At 41.1% G+C, this 25,859-nt stretch overlaps 2 protein-coding genes across 4 annotated transcripts in view; one reads left to right on the top strand and one right to left on the bottom strand.

Annotated features, from left to right (window-relative positions):
• LOC124280662 (transmembrane protein 163-like) overlaps positions 1-11,846 on the top strand; it is a 59,731-nt gene extending 47,885 nt beyond the window's left edge. For all 3 annotated transcript variants that reach the window (XM_046716642.1, XM_046716641.1, XM_046716639.1), the window contains exons 2-8: positions 1,792-1,873; positions 2,897-3,022; positions 3,492-3,535; positions 4,114-4,208; positions 5,601-5,809; positions 6,543-6,684; positions 10,045-11,846. In XM_046716642.1, the coding sequence (XP_046572598.1) occupies positions 1,816-1,873; positions 2,897-3,022; positions 3,492-3,535; positions 4,114-4,208; positions 5,601-5,809; positions 6,543-6,684; positions 10,045-10,096 (726 nt within the window). In that variant the 5' untranslated portion in view covers positions 1,792-1,815 and the 3' untranslated portion in view covers positions 10,097-11,846. The remainder of the gene's footprint in view (positions 1-1,791; positions 1,874-2,896; positions 3,023-3,491; positions 3,536-4,113; positions 4,209-5,600; positions 5,810-6,542; positions 6,685-10,044) is intronic.
• A 1,947-nt stretch (positions 11,847-13,793) lies between these two features.
• LOC124280661 (adipolin-like) overlaps positions 13,794-25,859 on the bottom strand; it is an 85,258-nt gene continuing 73,192 nt past the window's right edge. Inside the window, exons 5-9 of the mRNA XM_046716638.1 lie at positions 24,659-24,660; positions 23,509-23,670; positions 15,832-16,034; positions 15,142-15,220; positions 13,794-14,962 (exon numbers count right to left, since the gene is read on the bottom strand). Of these exons, the coding sequence (XP_046572594.1) occupies positions 14,864-14,962; positions 15,142-15,220; positions 15,832-16,034; positions 23,509-23,670; positions 24,659-24,660 (545 nt within the window). The 3' untranslated portion in view covers positions 13,794-14,863. The remainder of the gene's footprint in view (positions 14,963-15,141; positions 15,221-15,831; positions 16,035-23,508; positions 23,671-24,658; positions 24,661-25,859) is intronic.

Genomic DNA, 25,859 nt, shown 5'->3' with positions numbered 1-25,859 from the left:
TATGTGTCTGATATATCCCTAAAGTATACAATTATACAATACATAGGTGTCTAATATATCCCTAAAGTATACCATTATACAATACATAGGTGTCTAATATATCCCTAAAATATACAATTATACAATACATAGGTGTCTGATATATCCCTAAAGTATACAATTATACAATACATAGGTGTCTGATATATCCCTAAAATATACAATTATACAATACATAGGTGTCTAATATATCCCTAAAGTATACAATTATATAATACATAGGTGTCTAACATATTCCTAAGGTATACAATTATACAATACATAGGTGTCTGATATATCCCTAAAGTATACAATTATACAATACATAGGTGTCTAATATATCCCTAAAGTATACCATTATACAATACATAGGTGTCTAATATATCCCTAAAATATACAATTATACAATACATAGGTGTCTGATATATCCCTAAAGTATACAATTATACGATACATAGGTGCCTGATATATCCCTAAAATATACAATTATACAATACATAGGTGTATAATATATCCCTAAAGTATACAATTGTACAATACATAGGTGTCTAACATATTCCTAAGGTATACAATTATACAATACATATGTGTCTAATATATCCCTAAAGTATACCATTTTACAATACATAGGTCTCTGATATATCCCTAAAGTATACCATTATACAATACATAGGTGTCTAATATATCCCTAAAGTATACAATTATACAATACATAGGTGTCTAATATATCCCTAAAGTATACAATTATATAATACATAGGTGTTTAATATATCCCTAAAGTATACCATTATACAATACATAGGTGTCTGATATATCCCTAAAGTATACAATTATATAATACATAGGTGTATAATATATCCCTAAAGTATACAATACATAGGTGTCTAATATATCCCTAAAGTATACAATTATACAATACATAGGTGTCTGATATATCCCTAAAGTATACCATTATACAATACATAGGTGTCTGATATATCCCTAAAGTAAAAAACTATACAATACATAGGTGTCTAATATATCCTAAAGTATACAATTATACAAGTGTATTGATGGATACAGAAGTGTATTGATGGATATAGAAGTGTATTGATGGATACAGAAGTGTTTTGATGGTTATAGAAGTGTATTGATGGATACAGAAGTGTATTGGTGGATATATAAGTGTATTGATGGATATAGAAGTGTATTGGTGGATATATAAGTGTATTGATGGATACAGAAGTGTATTGATGGATATAGAAGTGTATTGATGGATACAGAAGTGTATTGATGGATACAGAAGTGTACTAATGGATATAGATGTGTATTGATGGATATAGAAGTGTATTGAGTGCTAATGAAAATGCCTGTAAATGATTCTGTGAGGTACCTCCACAGCGCATGCTACGAATCCTAAACACAACCCGAACGACGTTAAACCCCATCTCATGTCACCTGTATGTACATGTGTTGTCGGGTACATACACCACCTGCCTGAGTGCATATATACCTACTGACTAAACTCTGTCAGCTGATTCTGTTTTGCTGTTAAGAAATGAGTGTGACGTAATGGACAACCGGCTGTACAGGATTGTGGCGTAATGGCTCTCTTGTTTTTCAGGGCGGTGGGGTAACCTAGTGGTTAAAGCGTTCGCTCGTCACGCCGAAGACCCGGGTTCTATTCCCCACATGGGTACATATGTGAAGCCCATTTCTGGTGTCCCCCGCCGTGATGTTGCTGGAATATTGCTAAAGAGGGCGTAAAACTAAACTCACTCACTTGGTTTTCAGGCTGACAACGTTGAACTCCATCCGATGCAGTTAGCATCAGCCTCCAACTCGGCTGCATCACACGCAACATACAGCGAGGAAGGTAGGTTGATGAGGAGCCAGATGATGAGGAGCCAGATGAGTACGAGCTCTTAAAGATGCATGGTTGTGGACCGTAACCGTCTGTGGTTTAATGGCTGGAGACCCTAACCCTTACGGAACACTTGAGTATTTACTCACGTGTTAACACTAATGTTTGGGAGCCTTTATCCAGGGTAGAATATCAGAAGTCCAGCTGGCCCCCCTCTTATTAAGCAAATTAAGTAATTAAACACTATCACTGGTCAGTGAGATGTCTCTGGGCAATACTCAAAGGGGTGACAGCGGGTAGGGAGGTCACTAATAGATGACCAGCCCTCCCACGCTAATCAGGCACACGTGCTGTCCTCCCGAATATAGTACTGGACAGGGGATCCAAAAATAGCCCCTGATCAGCAGAACACTGGACAAAGGACACTTTGGCCAAGTCATCCCAGATATCCAATAACGATAATGAGGCAAACCCATTAAGTTTAAGACAAACGGAAGAACATCGAGCAAAGTGCATTTTGGCCAGTAATTTCAATGTCCAGATATGATGATTAGAGGCCTAATTAGGATTAAGGGCAAATGGGGAGAGCGAAGAAGGTTGACTCGTCACTGACCAGATGCGAAGGGGGGCCAAAGACAAAGGACCAAGAATGACCAACCCTGGGTATATAACGGGACAGGCAATAGGCCTGGGAGAAGAAGCTGCAGAGAAGTTCGAGCCTACGCTTGAAAGTGTAGCACTGAATAAACAGTTGTGGACCCGCAGACAGACTTGTGTTGTTCATGCCAAGACATCCATATTGAGTAACAACATCATCTCTAAGTGCGATACACAGTTGAATGTATCTTTCGATACTGAGTATATATTTTACTTCATCTAATGTAGTCAATTGTGTCTGCTTAAACCACTGAGTTGACTTTTAATAAAATATCTCTGCTTAAACGCTACTTCATAAGACTTCTGATTGGTGGTGGCAGCAGCAGCAGAGGCAGTGGTGGCGGTGGAGTTGTATTGTCTGTCTCCGTCTCCCCACAGATTACCTGACCAAAGACCGCCAACACCGGGTGTCGTACAACACCGCCACCAGACTCCGTGTTGCTGCTATAGCTGTGTCCTGGGCTTCTGTTATCTTCGCTCTGTCCACGGGAATCATCGCTATAGGTGAGTGAGTGAGTGAGTGCTCTCCACTGTTAGTATTCCCGAAGTTGGTTCTGATATGAAGACACACTATCACATACATAGACATCCTGTTGGATCCCATCAGATACCTGCATATGTTTAATTAGATTACTTATCTTTACAATGATTATACAGTAATGTAAAGTAAGGATGGTTCATTGTTCACTGTAAAGTAATATTCCTTGTTCACTCTTAAGTAATGTTCCTTGTTCACTGAGAAGTAATGTTCTTTGTTCATTGGGGGCGGTGGGTTAGCCTAATGGTTAAAGCGTTGGCTCGTCACGCCGAAGACCCGGGTTCGAATCCCCACATGGGTACAATGTGTGAAGCCCATTTCTGGTGTCCCCCGCCGTGATGTTGCTGGAATATTGCTAAAAGCGGCGTAAAACCAAACTCAGTCAGTCAGTCAGTCATTTCATTGTAAAGTAATGTCAATGACCTTCTGTTTCAGTGTTCAGTACTCTTGAAGGAAGCCAGTCTCTGTTTGGATATGGGGTAGGCGCAATGTCCTCGTCTTCGTCCCATGCCCAATCAAACACACTAACTTTACCCCAGACTCTGAATCAAGAGTTCTCATTACTATTTATCAGTGATAGATATCACTAATTTGACGCCAAATTTAGAAGAAATGTTTTTCAGATAATGTAAGTCAGCTTCTGGACAACGGAGTTTACCAATTTGTCCTCTGCTTGCTGCGGCTTAGCAGGAGATAACAATAGTACTAATCCGTATATTATAACTTTGAATAAGCCTAAACAACAACTAATTATTGACATCAAGTCGGTTGATTGATATACATTCACATCCTGAGAAGAAAAAAATATACATCAAATCATTTCCGTCTTCAAGAACAATGTTGTCAAATGAAATACGGTATTGTGTCCTATTCTCGGTATTGTGAGATAGTGAAGATTGTTGAAACTAGTGTCTCCCTGGAAATTTGGAAAACACATATCCATTTTTCCAGTCAAGAGCTGGTTTATCGTTTCTCTGATTTTCTTCCTGTCACGTGCATGCATTCTTGTCATTATTGCTCATATTGATTTAATGTCCGTGTTATTTGCATTGTCCAGCTGGATGCTCTTTTGGACGGGATTTCGTCCATGGTCGTCCTATGGAGGTTTTACGGTAGTGACCGATCCGTGTATTCAGCGAAACGGGAACGGATGTAAGTATAACGGACACCTGTCCCAGGATCTCAAGTCCTTAGAACGACGGATGTAGTATAACGGACACATGTCCCAGGATCTCAAGTCGTCAGAGGAACGGATGTACGTATAACAGACACATGTCCCAGGATCTCAAGTCGTCAGAGGAACGGATGTAAGTATAACGGACGTCTGTCCCAGGATCTCAAGTCGTCAGAGGAACGGATGTAAGTATAACGGACACATGTCCCAGGATCTCAAGTCGTCAGAGGAACGGATGTACGTATAACGGACACATGTCCCAGGATCTCAAGTCGTCAGAGGAACGGATGTAAGTATAACGGACACATGTCCCAGGATCTCAAGTCGTCAGAACAACGGATATAGTATAACGGACACCTGTCCCAGGATCTCAAGTCGTCAGAGGAACGGATGTAAGTATAACGGACACATGTCCCAGGATCTCAAGTCGTCAGAGGAACGGATGTAAGTATAACGGACACCTGTCCCAGGATCTTAAGTCGTCAGAGGAACGGATGTAAGTATAACGGACGTCTGTCCCAGGATCTCAAGTCGTCAGAGGAACGGATGTAAGTATAACGGACACCTGTCCCAGGATCTCAAGTCGTCAGAGGAACGGATGTAAGTATAACGGACACCTGTCCCAGGATCTCAAGTCGTCAGAGGAACGGATGTAAGTATAACGGACACATGTCCCAGGATCTCAAGTCGTCAGAGGAACCGGGATTCCGTATAGATGTCGTCAGTTCTTAATACAATAACAACATAAACGTCATTGTAGTTTCTTGGAGCTGTTTTACTGAAGCCTTTTCCTGTGGTGTGTTACTAGAGAGATTTACTGAAGTGTTTTACTGAAGTGTTTTACTGAAGTATTTTACTGGGGAGTTTTACTGAAGTCCTTTACTAGAGTGTTTTATTGAACTACTTTACTAGAGTGTTTTACTGAAGTATTTTACTAGAGTGTTTTACTGAAGTCCTTTACTGGAGGGGGCGATGGGGTACCCTAGTGGTTAAGGGTTCGCTCGTCACGCAATTCCCAACATGGGTACAATGTGTGAAGCTCATTTCTGGTGTCCCCATGATATTGCTGGAATATTGCTAAAAGTGGCGTAAAACCACTCATTCACTCCTTTACTAGAGCGTTTTACTGAACTCCTTTACTGGAGTGTTTTCTGAACTCCTTTACTGGAGTGTTTTCTGAACTCCTTTACGACCAGCTTGACCGTCACTTGGGGCTTTCCTTTGAAGCTCTGGGCCAACGTCCTAAACAGCCACGTGACGACGTGACATACGTCACCTTTAACAGGGACGCTGAACCAAGCCCCACTCTCTCCTGTGATGTATTCTGAGTAGAATGTACACCATGTATAACACCCTTGTTTCTCTTCCAGTGCCTGTATCGTCATATCGCTCCTGTTTCTGGTAGCAGCCACTTGTCTGATCGGCAAATCTGCCAACGCTCTTGCCATGGAGGTGAAGGAGGCTAGCAGCGACATCCTGTACGGCTTGGCGATCTGTAACGCCCTCGTCTCTCTCGGACTCGCCATCACCAAGGTCATCCTGGGATACAAGCTGGAAAGCAAGGCTTTAATTACCGACAGTAAGGAACTCGTACTAATTAGAATTAGGACCGATTACACAGACGTGCTCATGAAGTCAGTCACAAATGACGACTGGACCGCCTCCGTGGTGTAGTGTTTACAGCGTGCACCCGGAGAGCGGAAGATCGCTGTTTCGATCCCCGGTCGCGTCATACCAAAGGACGTTAAAATATGGTACTTGTTGGCCCCTGCCTGGCGCTCGGCACTATGGGTCAACAAAGACTGGTCGGCTCAAACTCCGTGTACTGTGTATGAGTTGGGTAACCATGGTAACCACGGTAGATTTAGGTACCTACTCCCCCCTGGGTCAGCACTTAGAAGCGGCATTTGTCTGAACTATTTCACGCACGCACGGGCCCGTGAAGGTTAGAATATTGGCCTTCAGTAACCCATGCTTGTCGTAAGAGGCGACCGGGTGGTCATGCTTGCTGACTTGGTTAACACATGTCATCGGTTCCCAATTGCGTAGATTGATGCTCATGCTGTTGATTGCTGGATTGTCTGGTCCAGACTCGATTATTTACAGACCGCTGCCATATAGCTGGAATATTGCTGATTGCGGCGTAAAACTCAACTCACTCACTCACTCACGCACGCACGCATCTACACACGCACACGCGCACTATAGTAATTCCTATATCCCCCGAAATAAAGTGGTCCGTGATATTTGTTCATGTCACTTCAATACTGAACACCTTTGAGATGTATGTTGACATTGACAATTGTATACAGGTGTGATAACGTTCACTGGCGCTGCTGTGAGTTTCGGCACCATATGTAGCCTATTGGCAACGGAGAACACCGACAAATACTGGTACCTGGATCCTGTGGTGGGAGTGCTGTGCGGAGCTTTCCTGTTGGCTTGGGGAATCAAGTAAGTATAAAACTATGGTCATATCTTCATGTGGGGGTGTGGGGGATGGGGGGAATGTTATGGATTGTTATGGATACAACATATGGTATGTTTTCATTTATTGTTTTTTCACATTTAGAATTTGGAAGAACATGATCAAATTTAGCGTCATGTCCGACGTCGACATCCACTTGATTCTAACATGCAGTTTATGACAAACAAATATCAGCATTTTAGCATTCAAATAAATTTATCAAAAATTAACAGCCGATCAAATATTAAATAACATTTATGATCGAATTACAGTTTTTGTTAGTTGTTTGGTCATTTGCCTGCAGGAAAGGGCACACTATTTCTTACCCTAAAATGCTATACGGAGTATGTAATTATAGTCCTTAAAACAATAGCTTGATGATGGGTTTAGTTCAAGAAACAGAAATAGTTAAATGTTCACATTCTCTGTAATCTTAGATTGATTGACATTCACTTTATTACTCAAAGGAACCACCAACAGTGGTACAAGAGTTACATAAGAGTTATATAGAAATTACCACAAGATGGCATACACAACATTCAGAAATCTTGACAGTTTTTTCAGGACATGTATCTTATTATTCCCAACAAGTTGCTTATATTTTGACATGTTAGGCCATTTATAAAAATAATCACTGATAAGGGAAGAACGTTCATTCGCCAGTGCTTTACATCTAAATAAATAATGGAACTCGTCGCCAGTTTGTGGGTGAAATAATAATAAATAAGCGAGTGGTTTGCTGTGATAACTACCTCGAGGGAACCGCTATCGAAGCGAATCACGAGCTTAAGGTTGTTAATTCGCATATACCACAAGGTCAAAAACATTCTTATTCTAGTTGAAATATTATTAACTGCACTGTGCAGATATTATAATAAAATAAAAAATGAATGGTTTTGTATTTATTTATTGAAGATATTTCCAATATAAACATTGAGGTAGAGGCATCGGCTTGTCAACCCGGATCTGCCAAGAGAAAAGTTCTTCTCGAGGTGCGATACCGGGAATAAGGTGAGGCGAAGCCGAGCCTTGTTCCCGGTATCGCACCGAGAGTTGGTCAGATAACAAACACGCACACGTACAGGTGCAACTCAGCACAGCCGGGTAGGATGACCCCAGCTGGTCAGGCGCTATTCCATCAGCCGTTTGTCATCCCCCGGTGTGAAGCGTGAAAATAGCACAGAATTACATGATGGTTTCTTACTAAACAACTTTTTCCGTGATCGATGAAAAAACGTCCGATTTCAGATCCTGTTGGGTACAGAGGTTTCAAGACCATGTCTTACTATGTTTTGTGCACTTATCCCAATTTCTAGTTATTTAATCATTTGTCGTTCTCATTTGAACCCAATCGGACTATAAGTGTACGATATACGTTCCTGCACCAGAATCTCGTGCAAGTCGAGCTCTAAACAATCACGTGCAATGAAAACCACGTGATTTAAACTGCCATTACAGCAAATGAATTGCGACAAGGAGATGCTCTTGACTCTGTTCCAGGCCGGAGTGGATTTTGAAGCAAACTGGTCATCTGGTAAGTATCGTGCCCTGCATAGCATTTGTCTATATCTGTATTTGCTGGAATCGTTTGAACTCCGATTTCGCGCGGTTTTTTTCATTGCGTTATTTTTCAACTTTATAAGTTGAATTTGCAATTTTGATGATTTGTTTCGTTAGGTCCATACCGAAAGGTATCAGAATCTGCAAAGTTGTGTTTTACGTTGCATGTGACCTTTAAGCAAGTTAAATTCACAGATAATGAAGTAATCTAAATTAAAGTGAATTGCTTGAAATGTATTGATGTGTCTTATGTGTAGATGACTACCTCGTACCACTGTCCTACTCTTCTGATTAACGCTAAGGGACCCATCATAATTTGGGTGTGGGTGTGGGTGTTATGGGGATGCATGTAAAATGTGAATGCTCCCCCCTAAACTATATGGGAAAGATTTCCTCCCGTAACCCCCGTATTCTTTTTTAATCATCCTATGCCTAAGAATATAGTCCTATGGGTTTTTATGATAAGAAACCTTACCCTAAACCCTTATCCTAATCCTAAACCCTACCCCGTCGAAATAAACACTAATATAATACATTTCAAGCGTGGGTTACGGGTTAAAAAGATAACACTTTATATATAAAGTGGCCCCTCACCACTTCCCCACCCCCAACCCCGCCTGCTTGTCATGTACAAATTTGCTGACCACGCCCACCCATCCCAACCCGTAGTGCATGTGTACAAAAATGATGACACACAAACACACACGAAAACCTCCCCAGAACAAAACGGGTGACACGCCCTCCCCTAAATCCCCTTGTATTGGTATTTGAGATTTTCATGAACAATATGCTTGATACTGATAATGTAATTTGTTGATAAATGTCATGTTCACGACCGAGGAATGTATCATCAAATTAATCATTGTTGTAACTCAAATTATTCATTACAAAACTATCTATGAGGATCCTGTCTAAACATCTATTTAATTTTTCAGATGATTCAAGTGACCCTGAGGAGAATGGAAAAGGGGGAAGGAGGTCCCGCAGGTTCCAATTTATTAACTGCAGTGAGCAGATATTGTAAAAAAATAAATCATTTTGATTGGTTCTGTATTTGTTTATTTATTGAAGATGTTTCCAACAAAAACATTGAGGTAGAGTCATAGGGTTATCAGACCCGATCTGCCAAGGGAAAAGATCTTCTCGAGGTGCGATACCGGGAATAAGGTGAGGCGAAGCCGAGCCTTGTTCCCGGTATCGCACCGAGAGTTGGTCAGATAACCGCCCTAGGGGGGTATGTTGTCAGATAACCGCCCTAGGGGGGTATGTTGTCAGATAACCGCCCTAGGGGGTTATATGGTAACCAACCTCTGGGGAAGGTTGGTTATCTGATAACCAACCCCTTGAGAGGTCGTTCACAAAAATTAATAACCCCAGATATTGACCCGATAATCAACCCACGTGGTATATTGAGAATTACACTTTACAAAATCTTGCTGTTCAGTTCTTCAGGTGCTAAAGTTTAGGGGTTTAACAAAGGTGTGTCGTGCGTTCGGACTACATATGGCAGGGTAATGGAGCATAGTAGCTTTTAGGATAGGAATTCTCTCTGCAGAAAGTTAAATAATTTCTTTTTAATTTGATATAATAAGTTTTTGTGTCTGTCTGAAATGCTAAACTATCATAGACTTGCATATTGTCATATGTTTACCCTTGTTGCAGGGTGTGTGTGAAAGACTAGTCATGTCTGATCTACCATTCAGGTAGTATTTCAAAGATAGGACGTGTTCAGGTGAACGCGAATCATTCAGAAGGGCTCTGTATTTATGTGTCGCTTACGTCCACAGGTTGCTGGTTGAGATGGCGTGTTGCTGCAGGGGAGCTGCTGAGGAGTCTTGACGTGCACTCGGAAATATCTTCTAGGACAGTGTTTATCTCTGATATTTAAATATATACACGTCTCAACAGAAGACATGTACTATCAGCACAAATCGGTGGAAAAGTCAAGATATTCAATTCCACACTGTGTGGACGTGGATTGGATGGATTGTGTGTTTTGTGAACACATGTTATGTTTATGGCAGATATATAGCCCACGAGTGAAATAATACTGCATATCAGGAAGATGCAAGTCTTGTCCGCACCAATGGCAGTGTTCAGAGCCGACAGGGATTAGGGTCATAATAGGCAGAGAAGATGACCTTCATTGTCAAACAACATGTTTTTACTATCTGTGCCTTTGTCATCTCACTGTTAGATAAGCCATGATATGTGATAAGTCAGACATCCACGGTATAGTCTCCCCCGACCCCTGTTTCCTGAAAATGGGAACCAATTCCTTTTGAGATGTGGTCCAGATTCACAAGTAATGCCATAAAAATAAAAAATATTACGACCCAAATATTAAGAATATTCGGGGTATTGGGGTGTTGATGCTCGCCTGCATCCTCGTCTGTGACAGTGTTTGCCCTTAACCCTGAAAAGCTGCAGGCCCTAAGGACCCAGAACCATAAAACGTTGTAGGTCCTGATCAGAATGTGTAGGCCCTAAACTTTAATATGGAAGTAATACTCTTAGTTATCGGGGATGAAGAAACTGTGGGACCTACAGAAAACAAAAGCTGTGGGTCCGAGTGGTTTTAAGTCGGCTTCGGGCCTAAGGACCGACGTTAATTTCAAACGCTGGTCTGTGATTTAATTGATAGTGAGATCAGGATCCGCAACCATTTTCCTAACGTGTCATTCTGCCCCAATGGCATGGGCGGTTGCTCATTATATCGATCACTGGATTGTCTGGTTCAGACTCGAATATTTACAGACTGTCGTCATATAGCTGGAATATTGCTGATGGCGGCGTTAAACAACAATGAAAAGTTGGGAGGGAATCTAGGACACTGACACCTGTCGTGAGCAGTGAGCCCTGTGATTGAGCCTGGTGTTATCCCGGGAACATCCGAGTTGCCGTAAGAGTCTTCAGCAACGCATGTCATACAGGGCGACTGACGAGACTGGAGGGTCAGAATCCTAGATTGATGTTCCGAATGGCAATCACTGGATTGTCGGATCCGGTTGTTTACAGACTGCCGTCATATAGCTGAAATATTGCTGACATTAAACGACAACCAATCAATACATGTTGGTGTTGGTATTGGACTGCTTGTTGACGGATGGTTGAATTAGCGTTAAATATAATTCACCTGCTCACTCACATATGGAATCGTTTTTCTTTGTATGTGATTCAATATAAAATTTTGAAAAGGAACAAACAAACATTATTTCGACGCAGGAATATCAGGACAGTCCGTGGCGACAGCTGCATTATTAGAAATGAAGTACATCTATGGAATTAAATATACAAAAGAATTTACGTATCCTAGGTATTGGCTGCCATAGGAAGTGATGGTCTGGTCATATTAATAAAACAGCACTTGCAATATTGGCGTGCTGTTTGTCTGTGGAATGAACCGTGACCAACTGATGTATTTACAAGGCTGAATAATAGTGTGTGATGTAAAACTGTATGGACGTTGAATTGTTTGTATTATATTGATACATTGTCACTGTTACCATTGTTGTAGTAATGTATACCATTGTTTAATCAAGAGATATTATCGAAGATCAATTCAATAAATATGATACATATATGATAACTAATGTTTCTCTATTCATTAATCCTAAGTGTGTGTTTTATTGCATGTACAGCTGTGTCGAGAGTGTGGTGGTCGGGGCTGAGGCAGGATTGTCGGGGCTGAGGCAGGGTTGTCACCTGTGTCTATCTGTATCAACGTTATGTGGTCAAATGTGTTGTAGACCCAAAAATTAAACCTATGTTAATGTCGGCATACTTCCATCTGACTCTGTACGAGGTCTTCAATTACCTTGGCGTGTTGTAGATGCAATTTGTATCGATTATTAAGGCGACAGCAGGAAAGGGGTCCTAGTCGTTAATGTGATGTGTAGAGGGAGCCATAATCATGGAGGATCTACACTTGGCTGCGTTTGTGAGAACTGTACCCGTGCTGGGGGGTTTCACCATGGTGCTCACTTCTCTCAATGACACGCCATATTATATAGTTACTATCAAACTGTATATAAATATTTATACTATTAAATGTCTTACCAAGTGTTACCTTGTTTCTTGCTACAGACTATACCTTAATCCCCTTTGTTAACTAATTGGTCATGGCCTGATGGACTCAGATTCTAAACAATAGATGTGGGGAATGTGAGGTGTCCCCGTGAGAACTCTACCTGTCCAGGTGTGAGGTGGGTGGGTGGTGGGGGATTTCATTATAGCGATGCGGAAGATCTCTTTTCACCTCATCACACATGATATAGCTATATTTTCTAATCGGTTAAGCCGAACTTGGATAATCGGGAATTTCTTTGTTATTACGAAATGAAGACGAGACAAGAACTAAATGTCACCACACAATAACAACAGGGACACGAGTAGTATTTAATTTGTGTGTTATATTGACTGTACTAATCAGTTTTAGTTAGAATACTTTTGAAAGTAGTTGTTGTTATTTGCGTTTTTTAACGTCGCAGGTACAACTAAGGTATTTCGGCAACGGGGTAGTACACTTAGCTTATTAAGAAATGAGGGGAAACAAAAAATTTGAAAGAGTGATGTTACTACCGCAAAGACAACCAACCAACCAACCCCCCCCCAAAAAAAAAATAAATAAAAAAACCAACAAAAAAGAAACTGAGTATTAAGGGAAATTTGAATGGGGGGCCGAATTAAAAAGGTAAAAAATATGAAATAGGTAAAGGGTATTAGAGAAAGTACTTTTCCCATAACTGATGCAGGTTGTCGCGTTGCTTCTAAACACAGATTTATGATATTAGTCAAGTAAATCCGTTTTGTGTTGATATAATTTACGTGATATACAAAAACATGTAAATACTTCAATCCTATTTGTGTTGCTATCATTTACGTTATATACAAAAACATGTAAATACTTCAATCCGTCTTGTGTTGCTATCATTTACGCGATATACAAAAACATGTAAATACTTCAATCCGTTTTGTGTTGCTATCATTTACGCGATATACAAAAACATGTAAATACTTCAATCCGTTACGCGATACACAAAAACATGTAAATACTTTAATCCTATTTGTGTTGCTATGATTTACATGATATACAAAAACATGTAAATGCCTCATTTGGCTTTTGCTGTGCAAGGATTGTTAGATAACCTGGTTCGAATCCTATACTGGCCGCGACAACGATCCATGGTTTGCCCACACCATAAGGATGTCGGGCCTTCCTTCACTGCAGTCGTCCACATTATACCAACGGACAGGCGTCAGACCCATCTCCCTCACGCCTGTGCCGGGGAGGTGAGTTAGCCTAGAGGTAAAAGCGTTAGCACGTTATTCCGAAGGACCAGGTTCGATTTCCTATATGGGTACAAAGTGTAAAGCGCAATTTTGCTCTACCTTGCCTTATATTATTGGAAATATTTCTAAATGTGTCGTAAAACCATATTAAACCGCTCTATGTGACTGTCTGCGGCTGGAGGTTTAGAAACGTGGATCGTCGATCTGTCCAGATTATAGAAAACATAACAGAACTAGGGTAGGGTAAATCCTATGACAATAAATAGTTTTATACATTCACTAAAGGAGGTCATAAATCACGTGTACATGCAGTATATTAACCGATGACTCCCAGCGTACACACATATATAAACGTCACATAGGGTCGGGACATTGAAGTGGTCCGAAACTTCAGATCTAGTAATTGGCGTTCTTCAAAAAAATTATAATACAAACATTATGTGCTTTCATAGTGTCCAAGATACGTGTTACTTGCTGTTCATTGTCACTCAAAGACGAGAGAATTTCACTTTATCTGTCAATTCCACGAAACTGCTTCCTTACTGATTACTGATTGCTGATTACTGATTACGCAGGAATACCAAGCTGGTCATTGAAGTGGTCTGAAGCTTCGGGCTACCACTGTAAGGCAGATGAAAGGAGATACCTCGTTGATGTGAAAATGTCGCTATATACGTGGAACAGATATTCACAACACTTGGCTCAGAAGTCATAGTTCTCGGGCAACAATCAAAGGTCTCGTGTCTAACGTTGCGTCAGAGATTATGTGCCCAACTGTAAACCTGAAATAACCGGATTTCGATAAACTGCCCGACAATATCAACAAGGATTCGTCGATTTCAACCCGTGGAGTTCTACACGCTTGTTTGTGCTCCATAACAACTTGATATGTATTCTTTAAATTCATTCTTCTTTAACTTCACAGTCAATCTGAATTGAACATACCCACACAGATCCGCCATGACGATTTCTGGCAGTTCGTGTCCTTATATGGACAACGTTCGAGTCACGTGTTTGTCAAGTGACCAGTGATCATAAAGGTCGTTCTCGTCTTCTCACAACATGGACTAGCTGAACAATACACAGACAAAACACGATCTGGTCAGTGGCCATGTTGTTTATCACCAGCAGCCCGCAGAGAGCGGCTGAACTCGATCACGTGACAATCCTTTCACAACCTTTGAACCGTGATACGAGGTAAATGCAGTAGTGTTCCGACAACGTGCTGAGTCACGTGATCTTGAAATTGTTTCTGCTCAAAAGCATTACAAAGTGTCAAAGAGGTAGTCACGTCACATGTCCCGGCATGCAGTGCTAGACGCCGAAGAGAATCCCAGTAAAGTCTGATCCGTTCTGTATCCTAACAACGATACCGGAAGAGTTATCCATATACACCGATGCGTACTGCCCAGCCTGAAACGAAAACGAGGCCGGAAGTTGAAACAAGTTAAAACGCCACAGAAATATACGAGGAAAGTTAATTTAAAAAAGTACTGATAGGAACAAATAAATGACACTATATGTGCTATTTGGCTTCCGACATACATAAAGTGCTATGACCTTGACCTATATTTTCTAATGACATGACAGACCTTTAACTCCAACAATCCACTGACGCTGGTTGTAAAGAGCTTGCTGTTGGTCTCGAGACCCGTCACGTACTCCAGGGACCTGAAATCAGTCAGCAGCAACAGTAATAACATCGTGAGCACAACTGCAACACCGCCAACACATATGGTTCCTTACAAAGTAAACATTCAGCTGATAGAAGTTTCGCGTTCTACAGTCGGATGATGTTTTTTCTTGTTCCAGCTTAATGATTTCAGCAAAATATTTCAGCTGAATCAGTCTGGCACACCGTGAATCAATACTGTACAATGTGGCGTTAGTGAACATTTGACTGCTGCTCACCCATCCACGTTAGTGACATGGTGCAGACTCGCCTTCATGAATGTCAACTCTGAGTTTGTCATGACAAGGGTTCTCTTAATGATTTTAAAGACGCTTCCTTTAGCCAACTAACCTCTACTCTAACATACCAGTTCATATGGAATAATATTACCCAGACTTCCTAAAAGCGACATAATGAATGTTCATGATGCTCTAGCATGTTAGATTTTCTCTCATATAGATTTCCAAAGCCTGTTTGCTAAGTAGTGGATGAGTTAGTATAGTGTCACGCCACTATTGATGACACTGCAGCAATACCCCGACAGCCCTGTGGATTTCAAACACTGTGACAATAACAAAATGTAGGATGAATTTCAGTTGATTCTACTGACGTGTTTTTCTGGCATAGAGAGTCTATGCACACTTGGATCTTGATGTTGTCTCTTTTCCTCAAACGTTTGCTGCCTCGACCTTTCTTCTTAATTTGAATATGCAAATTAGCAGCAAAGTGATAGACCCCATCACGTGGTGCAACAAAACGGCCGTCCCGGGCGTTGAAGACGTCCCCTCGATGGAAAGCTCCCCCACCAAATGGCTGAAAGTATACGGTTAAATGAACTAAGAGACATAAATCATATTGACTAGGTATCGCTATAAAAATACATTTGGGAATCTGCTTTCTAAAGTCATTCTTTCACACACAACATGTATAGTGTTGGGAACCTCAGGTGCTGCACGAGGTCATGCTCCGTTCTGGAGGAAACTGACATGCGCCTGGCAACCTGTTGAGGCACTGAGAGTGGACAAATGTATTTGGACAAAATGGCCTCCGTGTATGGCGTAATTTACAAGTGCCGTATTTCAGGGGGTAGTGTTATCTAATGGGGCATTACTTTAGGTTTCACCGGATATCTGTGAAAAGGATGTTTTTTTTTATGTGCTTCCGGTTGTGCTATAATTAGCTCGCGAGTAAACAGCTGATCGAAATAGGTTGTGAAAGATGCTATCGTGTATTTATTTGAAAGTGGTTTGAAACAATCTGAGGACGTCAGAAGACTGAATATATAAAAATCTCTTGTTTGTAATGAGTGGAAGCGATATTTGCAAGGCTGAAATACCAAAATGGCCGGGCGTCATTGCTGAACTTACGTGAAAACAGGAGACTGATTGGCAGTGTGGTGAGAAAGAAGATGCAGTGTATGTGATGTCACTAACATAATAAATAAAAATGAGTTCCAGAACTGTCATTTTCTAGTTAACCTAGAGGGTTATTCTCGACAAGTTGTGAAGAAGAAAATGGTTCTTTGAGATTAATCTGGAAGAACGTGTCCATGGTGCTTTCCAAACAACACTGGAGAAAAGGCCCATGTTTTCTGATGAAAGTCAATTTGTCGTCAGTAACGACAACAGACGTTTCGTATGGCTGAAGAAAGATGAAGGCATATAAACTAACATATATAACGTCATTTTGTATTTAGCAACACATTGATCGAAACAATACGACGGCAGCCATTTTGTCCCAATATTTTTGTCCAGTGTCGGTAAACGTTGGAATAAATTTGTGCCACTTTTCTACAGGCTTTACATATGGTGCCCACACGGAGACGAGATAACATTTAGGGTGACGAGCAAACACTTTAAACACTGGGCTACCCCAGTGAGATGCAATCATTTGGGTATCCCTGTGTTCTGATCGGTATCTAACACCCTCTGCCGTCATGTCGCCACACCAGAGCAGTAATCTGGTTGTAAATACCGCTGTTATAAACTCACTGGACTTGGTAAAGTTTGTTGCATGGCAGAAACAAGTTCATGTGAAGTATAGCGTCACATGTCGCAACACGTGGTTATGAACACACGAAATCGAGAGATTGAAAAGTTTTGAGACTGGGGTAACAATGAGGTTCGACCCACAATGCAGAAAACAAAATCAGAAAAAAAGACAAGCCATTATCAAAATCAGAACATTTATTAAAGAACTGTCATTACCGAGGTGACATTAACATTCGAGCCTGGATCGGATCCTGGCACAACCAAGGGACACTACTCTCAACACCAAGTGGTGACTGTTTAGACCACTGGGCTTCCTGCATATTCGTTGACGAAGTTGACGTTGAAGTTGATTATTCTAAGTGCAAATTACGATGCCAATGGCCAGAAAGAATTAGGTTTGCCTCATCTTCTCACATTTCAAATCGTCCGATAGACATTGGTTATTTGCCATGTTTTACCAAACGCCTACGGAGAATGAATGGCTACATCATTATCAATGAAGAAAACCTGTCCATATAGTAAAACACGTCTCCGATTAACTTAAACTTGACGAACGCGGTATTTGCACTTTTTTTTAGCAGTTTTGAGACGTACACTAAAAGCTTTAAAAAAACACTGAAAGAAGACTTTTCATAAATTACCCAACCATTAGTGTAAGTTTCGCTGTATGTCATTAGCGGTTTTCAATTTCAATCCCGTGACGAGTTATCTCCCACAGCACGTGCAAACCAGGAAGCTTTCATTAAAGGTAAATGTCCGCCATAAAGCAGGTGTTTCCTCATCACAGACAGGGAGGGGCAGCCACGCTGGGTTAAGGAGGGTTTTAAATGCCGTAAATTGAAACCAGTGGTTGGTAAAGCGCACCTCGATAATGACGGGCTTCTTGCGGTTAACGCGAAGCTCGTGTGTGCTCGAAAATAGAACAGTGACCGAGGATAAAGCTTGCACTACATGTTTGTATACAATCTAAACATGCTAAACAAATATTAGCTCACATGTAATATGTGAGTCTTAGTTCAACAGTATTACGTCAGCTCTTAACCTTGTCGAATCGTACTCTCTAGTCAGGAGATGTAAGATACATATAGTAGTTGGGCGCCGACCGGTACTCGAGAACCCGGCAACGAGTTGGGTACGACAGGACTCGAGTACCCGACAAAGGGAGATAACTTTAAACTAAACGTGACCACGTGTGCAGTCATGGATGAAGAAAGGTCGGACGTATGGGCCCATTTTGATCTTGATACTTCAAAACACAAATCCAAATTGATGTCGATTGTTAAAAGAATTGGATTATGGCGTTAGTTTGATTATTTCATTTTTAATACAATGTTTTCTCTTATAATTGTCATCACTTTATTGATTTTCTAGTTTTCAAATTATTTGCGTTAATCAACACGTACAACTGTGCTAATGTTGTTACCTGCTGATGTGGAAATTCACTTTGTTACAATGCGCAATCCTTTAAACAAATTCACATTTGATATTGGTTAAACGAAATGTGGCCCACCTTATCCGTACATGGATGTATTTAGAAATAGCCAACGTTCTCGACCTGCGCTCTTCTGACTGAGCTCTGCCGCACTCGTAATTGAACACGTGTCATTCATTACCACTGGTCCCTGGCACTAATTATGCACAACTACACATCATATGGTTGGAACACAGACTAACGCTTAGTCTCTGAATATATATAATGTTGATAGTAACAAATAAGCATTGCATTTAGCATTGCAGGGAGGGCTCTGCAGTAGGGGAAAAAATGTGGTTCAGGGACTGTGAGACAGAGTAGGCTGGAACACCGATTAACGTGGCGTTGTATACACGCATGATAGTGTCACAATTGTACAATCGACTCTGCCTTTAGCAGAGATTTCTTCTAGATGTGGAAAGGGTTTTGTCGCTTCCATTTAAGTTACAATTTATATTCAGTGAAGAATCCTGCCAAGCAGTTAAAGGAAGCGTCCTTACAATCGTACAGCATCACCGAATCATGAGACGTTAAACGGCCATTACATCTGACGAGGAGAAGTCACCCTATCACCTCGAGCTCGTTGTACGTTTCCACCTTGATCGATGCCAACGATAATTATTTTCACCAAACAAGTAAACAAAGAGAGTCTTTGGAAGGTTGACCAAGGTCAGAGACACAGGCATATGGAAGAAATGCATGCTAGAACCCCAAGTTGCAGTTGATAAGTTACAGTCTTGAAGTCTTAAAGATCACATATACTCTAGGGGGTACACACTACACTAATAAATCCTTCTCCAATGTCAAACATACTCCCTACACTAATCAGTCCTTCACCCATGTCAAACATACTCCCTACACTAATCAATCCTTCACCCATGTCAAACATACTCTCTACACTAATCAGTCCTTCACCCATGTCAAACATACTCTCTACACTTATCAGTCCTTCTCCCATGTCAAACATACTCGCTACACTAATCAATCCTTCACCCATGTCAAACATACTCTCTACACTAATCAGTCCTTCACCCATGTCAAACATACTCTCTACACTTATCAGTCCTTCTCCCATGTCAAACATACTCGCTACACTAATCAATCCTTCACCCATGTCAAACATACTCTCTACACTAATCAGTCCTTCACCCATGTCAAACATACTCTCTACACTAATCAGTCCTTCACCCATGTCAAACATACTCTCTACACTAATCAGTCCTTCACCCATGTCAAACATACTCTCTACACTAATCAGTCCTTCGCCCATGTCAAACATACTCCCTACACTAATCAGTCCTTCGCCCATGTCAAACATACTCCCTACACTAATCAATCCTTCACCCATGTCAAACATACTCTCTACACTAATCACCTTCACCCATAATACTCTCTACACTAATCAGTCCTTCACCCATGTCAAACATACTCTCTACACTAATCAGTCCTTCTCCCATGTCAAACATACTCCCTACACTAATCAGTCCTTCACCCATGTCAAACATACTCTCTACACTAATCAGTCCTTCTCCCATGTCAAACATACTCTCTACACTAATCAATCCTTCACCCATGTCAAACATACTCCCTACACTAATCAGTCCTTCACCCATGTCAAACATACTCCCTACACTAATCAATCCTTCACCCATGTCAAACATACTCCCTACACTAATCAATCCTTCACCCATGTCAAACATACTCTCTACACTAATCAGTCCTTCACCCATGTCAAACATACTCTCTACACTAATCAGTCCTTCTCCCATGTCAAACATACTCTCTACACTAATCAGTCCTTCTCCCATGTCAAACATACTCTCTACACTAATCAGTCCTTCACCCATGTCAAACATACTCCCTACACTAATCAGTCCTTCACCCATGTCAAACATACTCCCTACACTAATCGGTCCTTCATCCATGTCAAACATACTCCCTACACTAATCGGTCCTTCACCCTCCCAAACATACTCCCTACACTAATCAGTCCTTCACCCTCCCAAGCATACCGACTACATATATCCAGTGCAATCACGTTCACAAACCTACCTATCATTAACTCACTACTCCGTCAACAATTTCTTGTTCTGGTTTCCGACACTCAGTTGAAGCACCTTATTCATTCATTCACATGTTCAATGATTCGATAGTTGACTTAGAAATGCACCCAATTACACGTCCTAAAAGGCCATAGATTGCAAGATGATGCTAACATTATTATTTAGTCCTTCTCCAAACCAGCGATTTCTTTATTTTCTATATTAGATTTGTTTATGTATCATATCAACATTTCGAAGGCCACCATTGGTATCAAGTTGAAAAGGACAGCCTGGATACAAGCATAATTCTATCAAACTCCCCAATCCTTGGCTCTTATCACCCCCATGTTTGAATTACCAGTGTTTTATTGGGCCCTCCACGTCCGACAGTACTCGATGCTGTTACATGTTCAAGGGGTGTGTGTGGAGAGGCTACTGTTGGCTGTTTTATAAGCCCTCAGTGTTACCCATGTATCAAGTATCTAGCGCAGTTGGTCTGTTACAGTGGAGAAAAGGAAACTGCTTAGCTTCAGTATTGCTACTTTAACTCAGACCTCAGTGAAATGGTTAGCGCTTATGAAAGCACACATCACCAATAACTCTGCTTGTCGATCCAATCCTGCTGCGTTCCCAGAGTTCCGGGTCAACAGTTTGGCACAACCGTTGTGCGTCACGTGCTACCGATCCTGAGCGGAAGTAGCTGTAGACGCACGCAGATCGTGGACAAGCAGATTGGACTGGATTTTATAGACACTTAAGGTTGTAAATCTTCGTCAGTTTGCAATTCGTGTCACAGAGGCGAGATGTTCCGATTAACACTATGGCAATTCGACCGCACTCACATGCTTTACAAATACACAGCAAGCGTGGCGATGCCAAAACAGTCGACTTTTTCAACGATTGTTCTAGTTTTGCAAATAAGTATGGCGCCTCTAACTTAATTTCTGAAAGTTTTCTACTTCGCGTCAGAACTATATTTATCAACAAGTACAAACACTTTATCCAGTGCACGGAACACACGGACAGAGTGTACCCTCAGCGACATAAACCTATGTACTCAAACCGTTGTTCCTTTATTTTCTTTTAATACGAACAGTGAATTTGAACCAAGATCACCGACGTTGATCACGTGTGGTGCAAGCAGATCTGCTGCTGCCAGAGACGCAGGTGCCTCGGGGGAACCATGGAAATCTCGGGGTATAAATACAAACGAATGACAAGGAACAAAGCGTTAGTGGGTCTTATCGAATAACCCGTATTTCTTTGGATTTATTGATCATGATCTATATGACATGCGCTTGTTCCTGCATAACTACAGGTCGTGAGAATTGACTAGTAGATCTGTGTGATTGGACTAGTAGGTTCATGCGATTGGACTAGTAGATCTGTGTGACTGGTAGGGCTGCGCAATATAACCGGTTTACCGGTATTTACCGGTTCACACATGAAAACGATACGTATTGCGATACGCTGATCGAAAACCGGTATTTTGACATACATTCGGAAAACTTCGTAACACTCGGAAATCTTGATGATTGTGGAAATTGTGGTAAGGGTGGTGGGAATGATCGTAACATACATTTAACTGGATTGTTAAGTTCTTTTCCTTGTTTCATTTGTGCCAAATATTATTTACATTTTTACTTTGTCATCATAAAATGTTTTTATTAAGGTGAATCAAGCATAGTGATTTTGTTGTGGTTTTGCTTTATAAACCAAACATTAACTCGATTATAAGTAGTTTTTCGTTAATAAAAACATCTTGCAATATATTGCAATACATGCTTTTGCATCGCAATATATCGCAATATGAAAATTCTCTGCAATACCCACCCCTAGTGACTGGACTAGCAGGGCCCCGTTTCACAAAGGTATCGTAGCGCTACGACAGTCGTAAGTCTATGTTACAGTATAGGAGTTACGACAGTCGTAAGTCTATGTTACAGTATAGGAGGTACGGCAGTCGTAAGTCTATGTTACAGTATAGGAGGTACGACAGTCGTAAGTCTATGTTACAGTATAGGAGGTACGACTGTCGTAAGTCTATGTTACAGTATAGGAGGTACGGCAGTCGTAAGTCTATGTTACAGTATAGGAGGTACGGCAGTCGTAAGTCTATGTTACAGTATAGGAGGTACGACAGTCGTAAGTCTATGTTACAGTATAGGAGGTACGACAGTCGTAAGTCTATGTTACAGTCGTATAGGAGGTACGGCAGTCGTAAGTCTATGTTACAGTATAGGAGGTACGACAGTCGTAAGTCTATGTTACAGTATAGGAGGTACGGCAGTCGTAAGTCTATGTTACAGTATGTCGTAAGTCAATGTTACAGTATAGGAGGTACGACTGTCGTAAGTCTATGTTACAGTATAGGAGGTACGACAGTCGTAGCGCTACGATAGCTTTGTGAAACGGGGACCTGGTCGATATGATTGGAATATTAGGTCCATGTGATAAGAAGCCGCAGTCCTTTGGGTTAGGTTCAAGTACCGCCATAGAACTGTAACACTGAACATTGACTTCAAACATTTCCTTCATCTTGGGAATGAAAACCGGGGTCTGCGAGTGAGCATGACATATCTCCAATGTCTGCTTGTCATGCGATTGTTTTCTTGTTTTCACAAAACATAACAAGAAAGGGGCTGCACATGCCCGGAATCAAACCCAGATCTTGACGAGCGAGCACCTGTACCACCTGGCTACCACACCTCTACCTCACACTCATGGTCCATAAAAAGTTAGGCTTCGACATATTTTCTTGAATCGAAATAAGAAAAAGTCACCTGATGGAAATTTTTCAGCTCCATAAAAGTCCTCCGAGCAACAATGATGTTACTACGCAGGCGCATGTGGAATGCTACCGTGACCCGTGGTACGAGCAGCACCTCATCCACTTCCGTTGGTAATACGTAACTTCCGTTCAGGAGGGAACTGCAGGCTTCGCACTGCAACAAACATGTAGTGGATTCACAGAACGACAGAGTGTAACAGAAGAACAATCTGTTTATTGGATCAGCTTCTATTCAGACTTCGCACCTGTCACAAATCATGACAGTGTTGCAATATTGCGGCGTAACATGTATTCTCTCTTCCCCCACCCAACACACCCACCCACCCACACACACCCCACCCCACCCCCATGGCAATGCACGACATGGCAAATAAGTATCAGCGAATGAGAAGCTAGAAATAATTCATGTAAATAGGAGTTATGGAAAGGTCGTTAATATAAAAAATAACAATAAAAACAACAGTAATTATAACATATCTATTATAAAGGGCTTGCTAAAAGAGCACACACGAAGTGACTAACGCTGGAAGAGACGTGATGTCCCAGACTTAAATGACAGAAGTGGCGGCAGACTTCATCGTGAGTGGTAGTGAGAACCAGAATGTTTCAGAGGGGTCAAACGAAACAAGCAACAGGGTTCTACGTTGTTTCACAAATCTCGTCGTTTCCCGTACTTCCATGAAGAAGTTCCAAAGGAAACTCTTCACAGTTATACTTTATTGAACAATTATGTCGTTAAATTACTAAGACAGCAATCTCTCGCCTTAACAACCCATAACATACAAGAGTTCAATCCCCGCGCTTCTTGTCTCTGACACATCTCTTGATAAATTTGCATATATAGGCATCTTCATATGAGCGCCAAAACACTGGCGACAGTTTGGCGCCAATTTGAACATTGCCATTCTGAGATCATGCTCATATGGTCACATAGTCCATGCAACTGAGAACTTTATGACTCTTTGATCAAAGTCGTGGCATTCATAGGGCTTATTATAAGAAAATATGAAAAGCGTGTTAATTTGGGCCATAGTTGTTTCCCCGTGTCCCGAAGAGCGGATAAGCACCGATCGATAGTTAGACAACATTCGATATCTTTGTTCGGTGGAAGACTTTGATTGATTATATGATACAAGAGCTACCTCTCGCTGGAGTGATGGTTGTGAATATTGCCCGTCAGAGGCACTTCCTATACAGCATGGTCGGCCGACAGGGGATTGGGTATTTGCATATGACACTACATCAAACGAGTTCTAATTAGTGAGGCTGCCTTGATTTCAAGGGTCATAAACACGATGTGCAGTTTCAAGACTTTCGACTACTGTGCGTCCTCAGATATCAGTACAGTATATATATGTTGTATGTAAGATAAAAGCTGAGCCGTGTTACTGTATCGCAGTCCTCTGTGAGAATCTCTTTCCGAGTACAGAAATCTTGATACATAGAAACACTTTCTCGTAGTGTTCCTTATACATCAATAGTTTTATTTATAGATAGTGTGCCTTATACAACGACATCCTTATACATCGATAGCGTTCCTTATACATCGATAGCGTTCCTTTAATGTTCCTTATACATCGATAGTTTTATTTATACATAGATAGTGTGCATTATACATAGAAAGTGTTGATATTACATCGACAGTGTTCCTTATACATCCAGTGTTGATATTACATCGATAACGTTCCTTTAAAGTTCCTTATACATCGACAGTGTTCCTTTAATGTTCCTTATACATCGACAGTGTTCCTTTAATGTTCCTTATACATCGACAGTGTTGATATTGCATAGATAGTGTTCCTTTAATGTTCCTTATACATCGACAGTGTTGATATTGCATAGATAGTGTTCCTTTAATGTTCCTTATACATCGACAGTGTTGATATTGCATAGATAGTGTTCCTTTAATGTTCCGTATACATCGATTGTGTTCCTTTAATGTTCCTTATACATCGACAGTGTTGATATTACATCGATAGTGTTCTTTTAATGTTCCTTATGCATCGACAGAGTTCCATTAATGTTCCTTATACATCGATAGCGTTCCTTATGTATCTAGAGTGGCTACGTGAACTGGGAGAGACTACGACAACAAGGGTGACGACTTGAACTAGAGAGACTACGGCATCAAAGGTGACGACTTGAACTAGAGAGACTACGGCAACAAGACTGACGACGTGAACTACAGTGACTACGGCATCAAAGGTGACGACTTGAACTAGAGTGACTGCGGCAATAAGGATGACCACGTGAACTAGAGAGACTACTGCAGCAAAATCGACATGGGCAACTTATGCCGCCTTCAGCTCTTACATTCGACGTATCTGTCACCACCGATAAAGC

Source organism: Haliotis rubra, unplaced genomic scaffold (genome assembly GCF_003918875.1).
Source record: "Haliotis rubra isolate DU_JTF1 unplaced genomic scaffold, ASM391887v1 Scf271, whole genome shotgun sequence".
In the NCBI taxonomy this organism is placed as follows: Eukaryota; Metazoa; Mollusca; class Gastropoda; order Lepetellida; family Haliotidae; genus Haliotis; species Haliotis rubra.
Note: the sequence above shows the minus strand (reverse complement) of the source record. Positions and strands in the feature narration are given on the sequence as shown.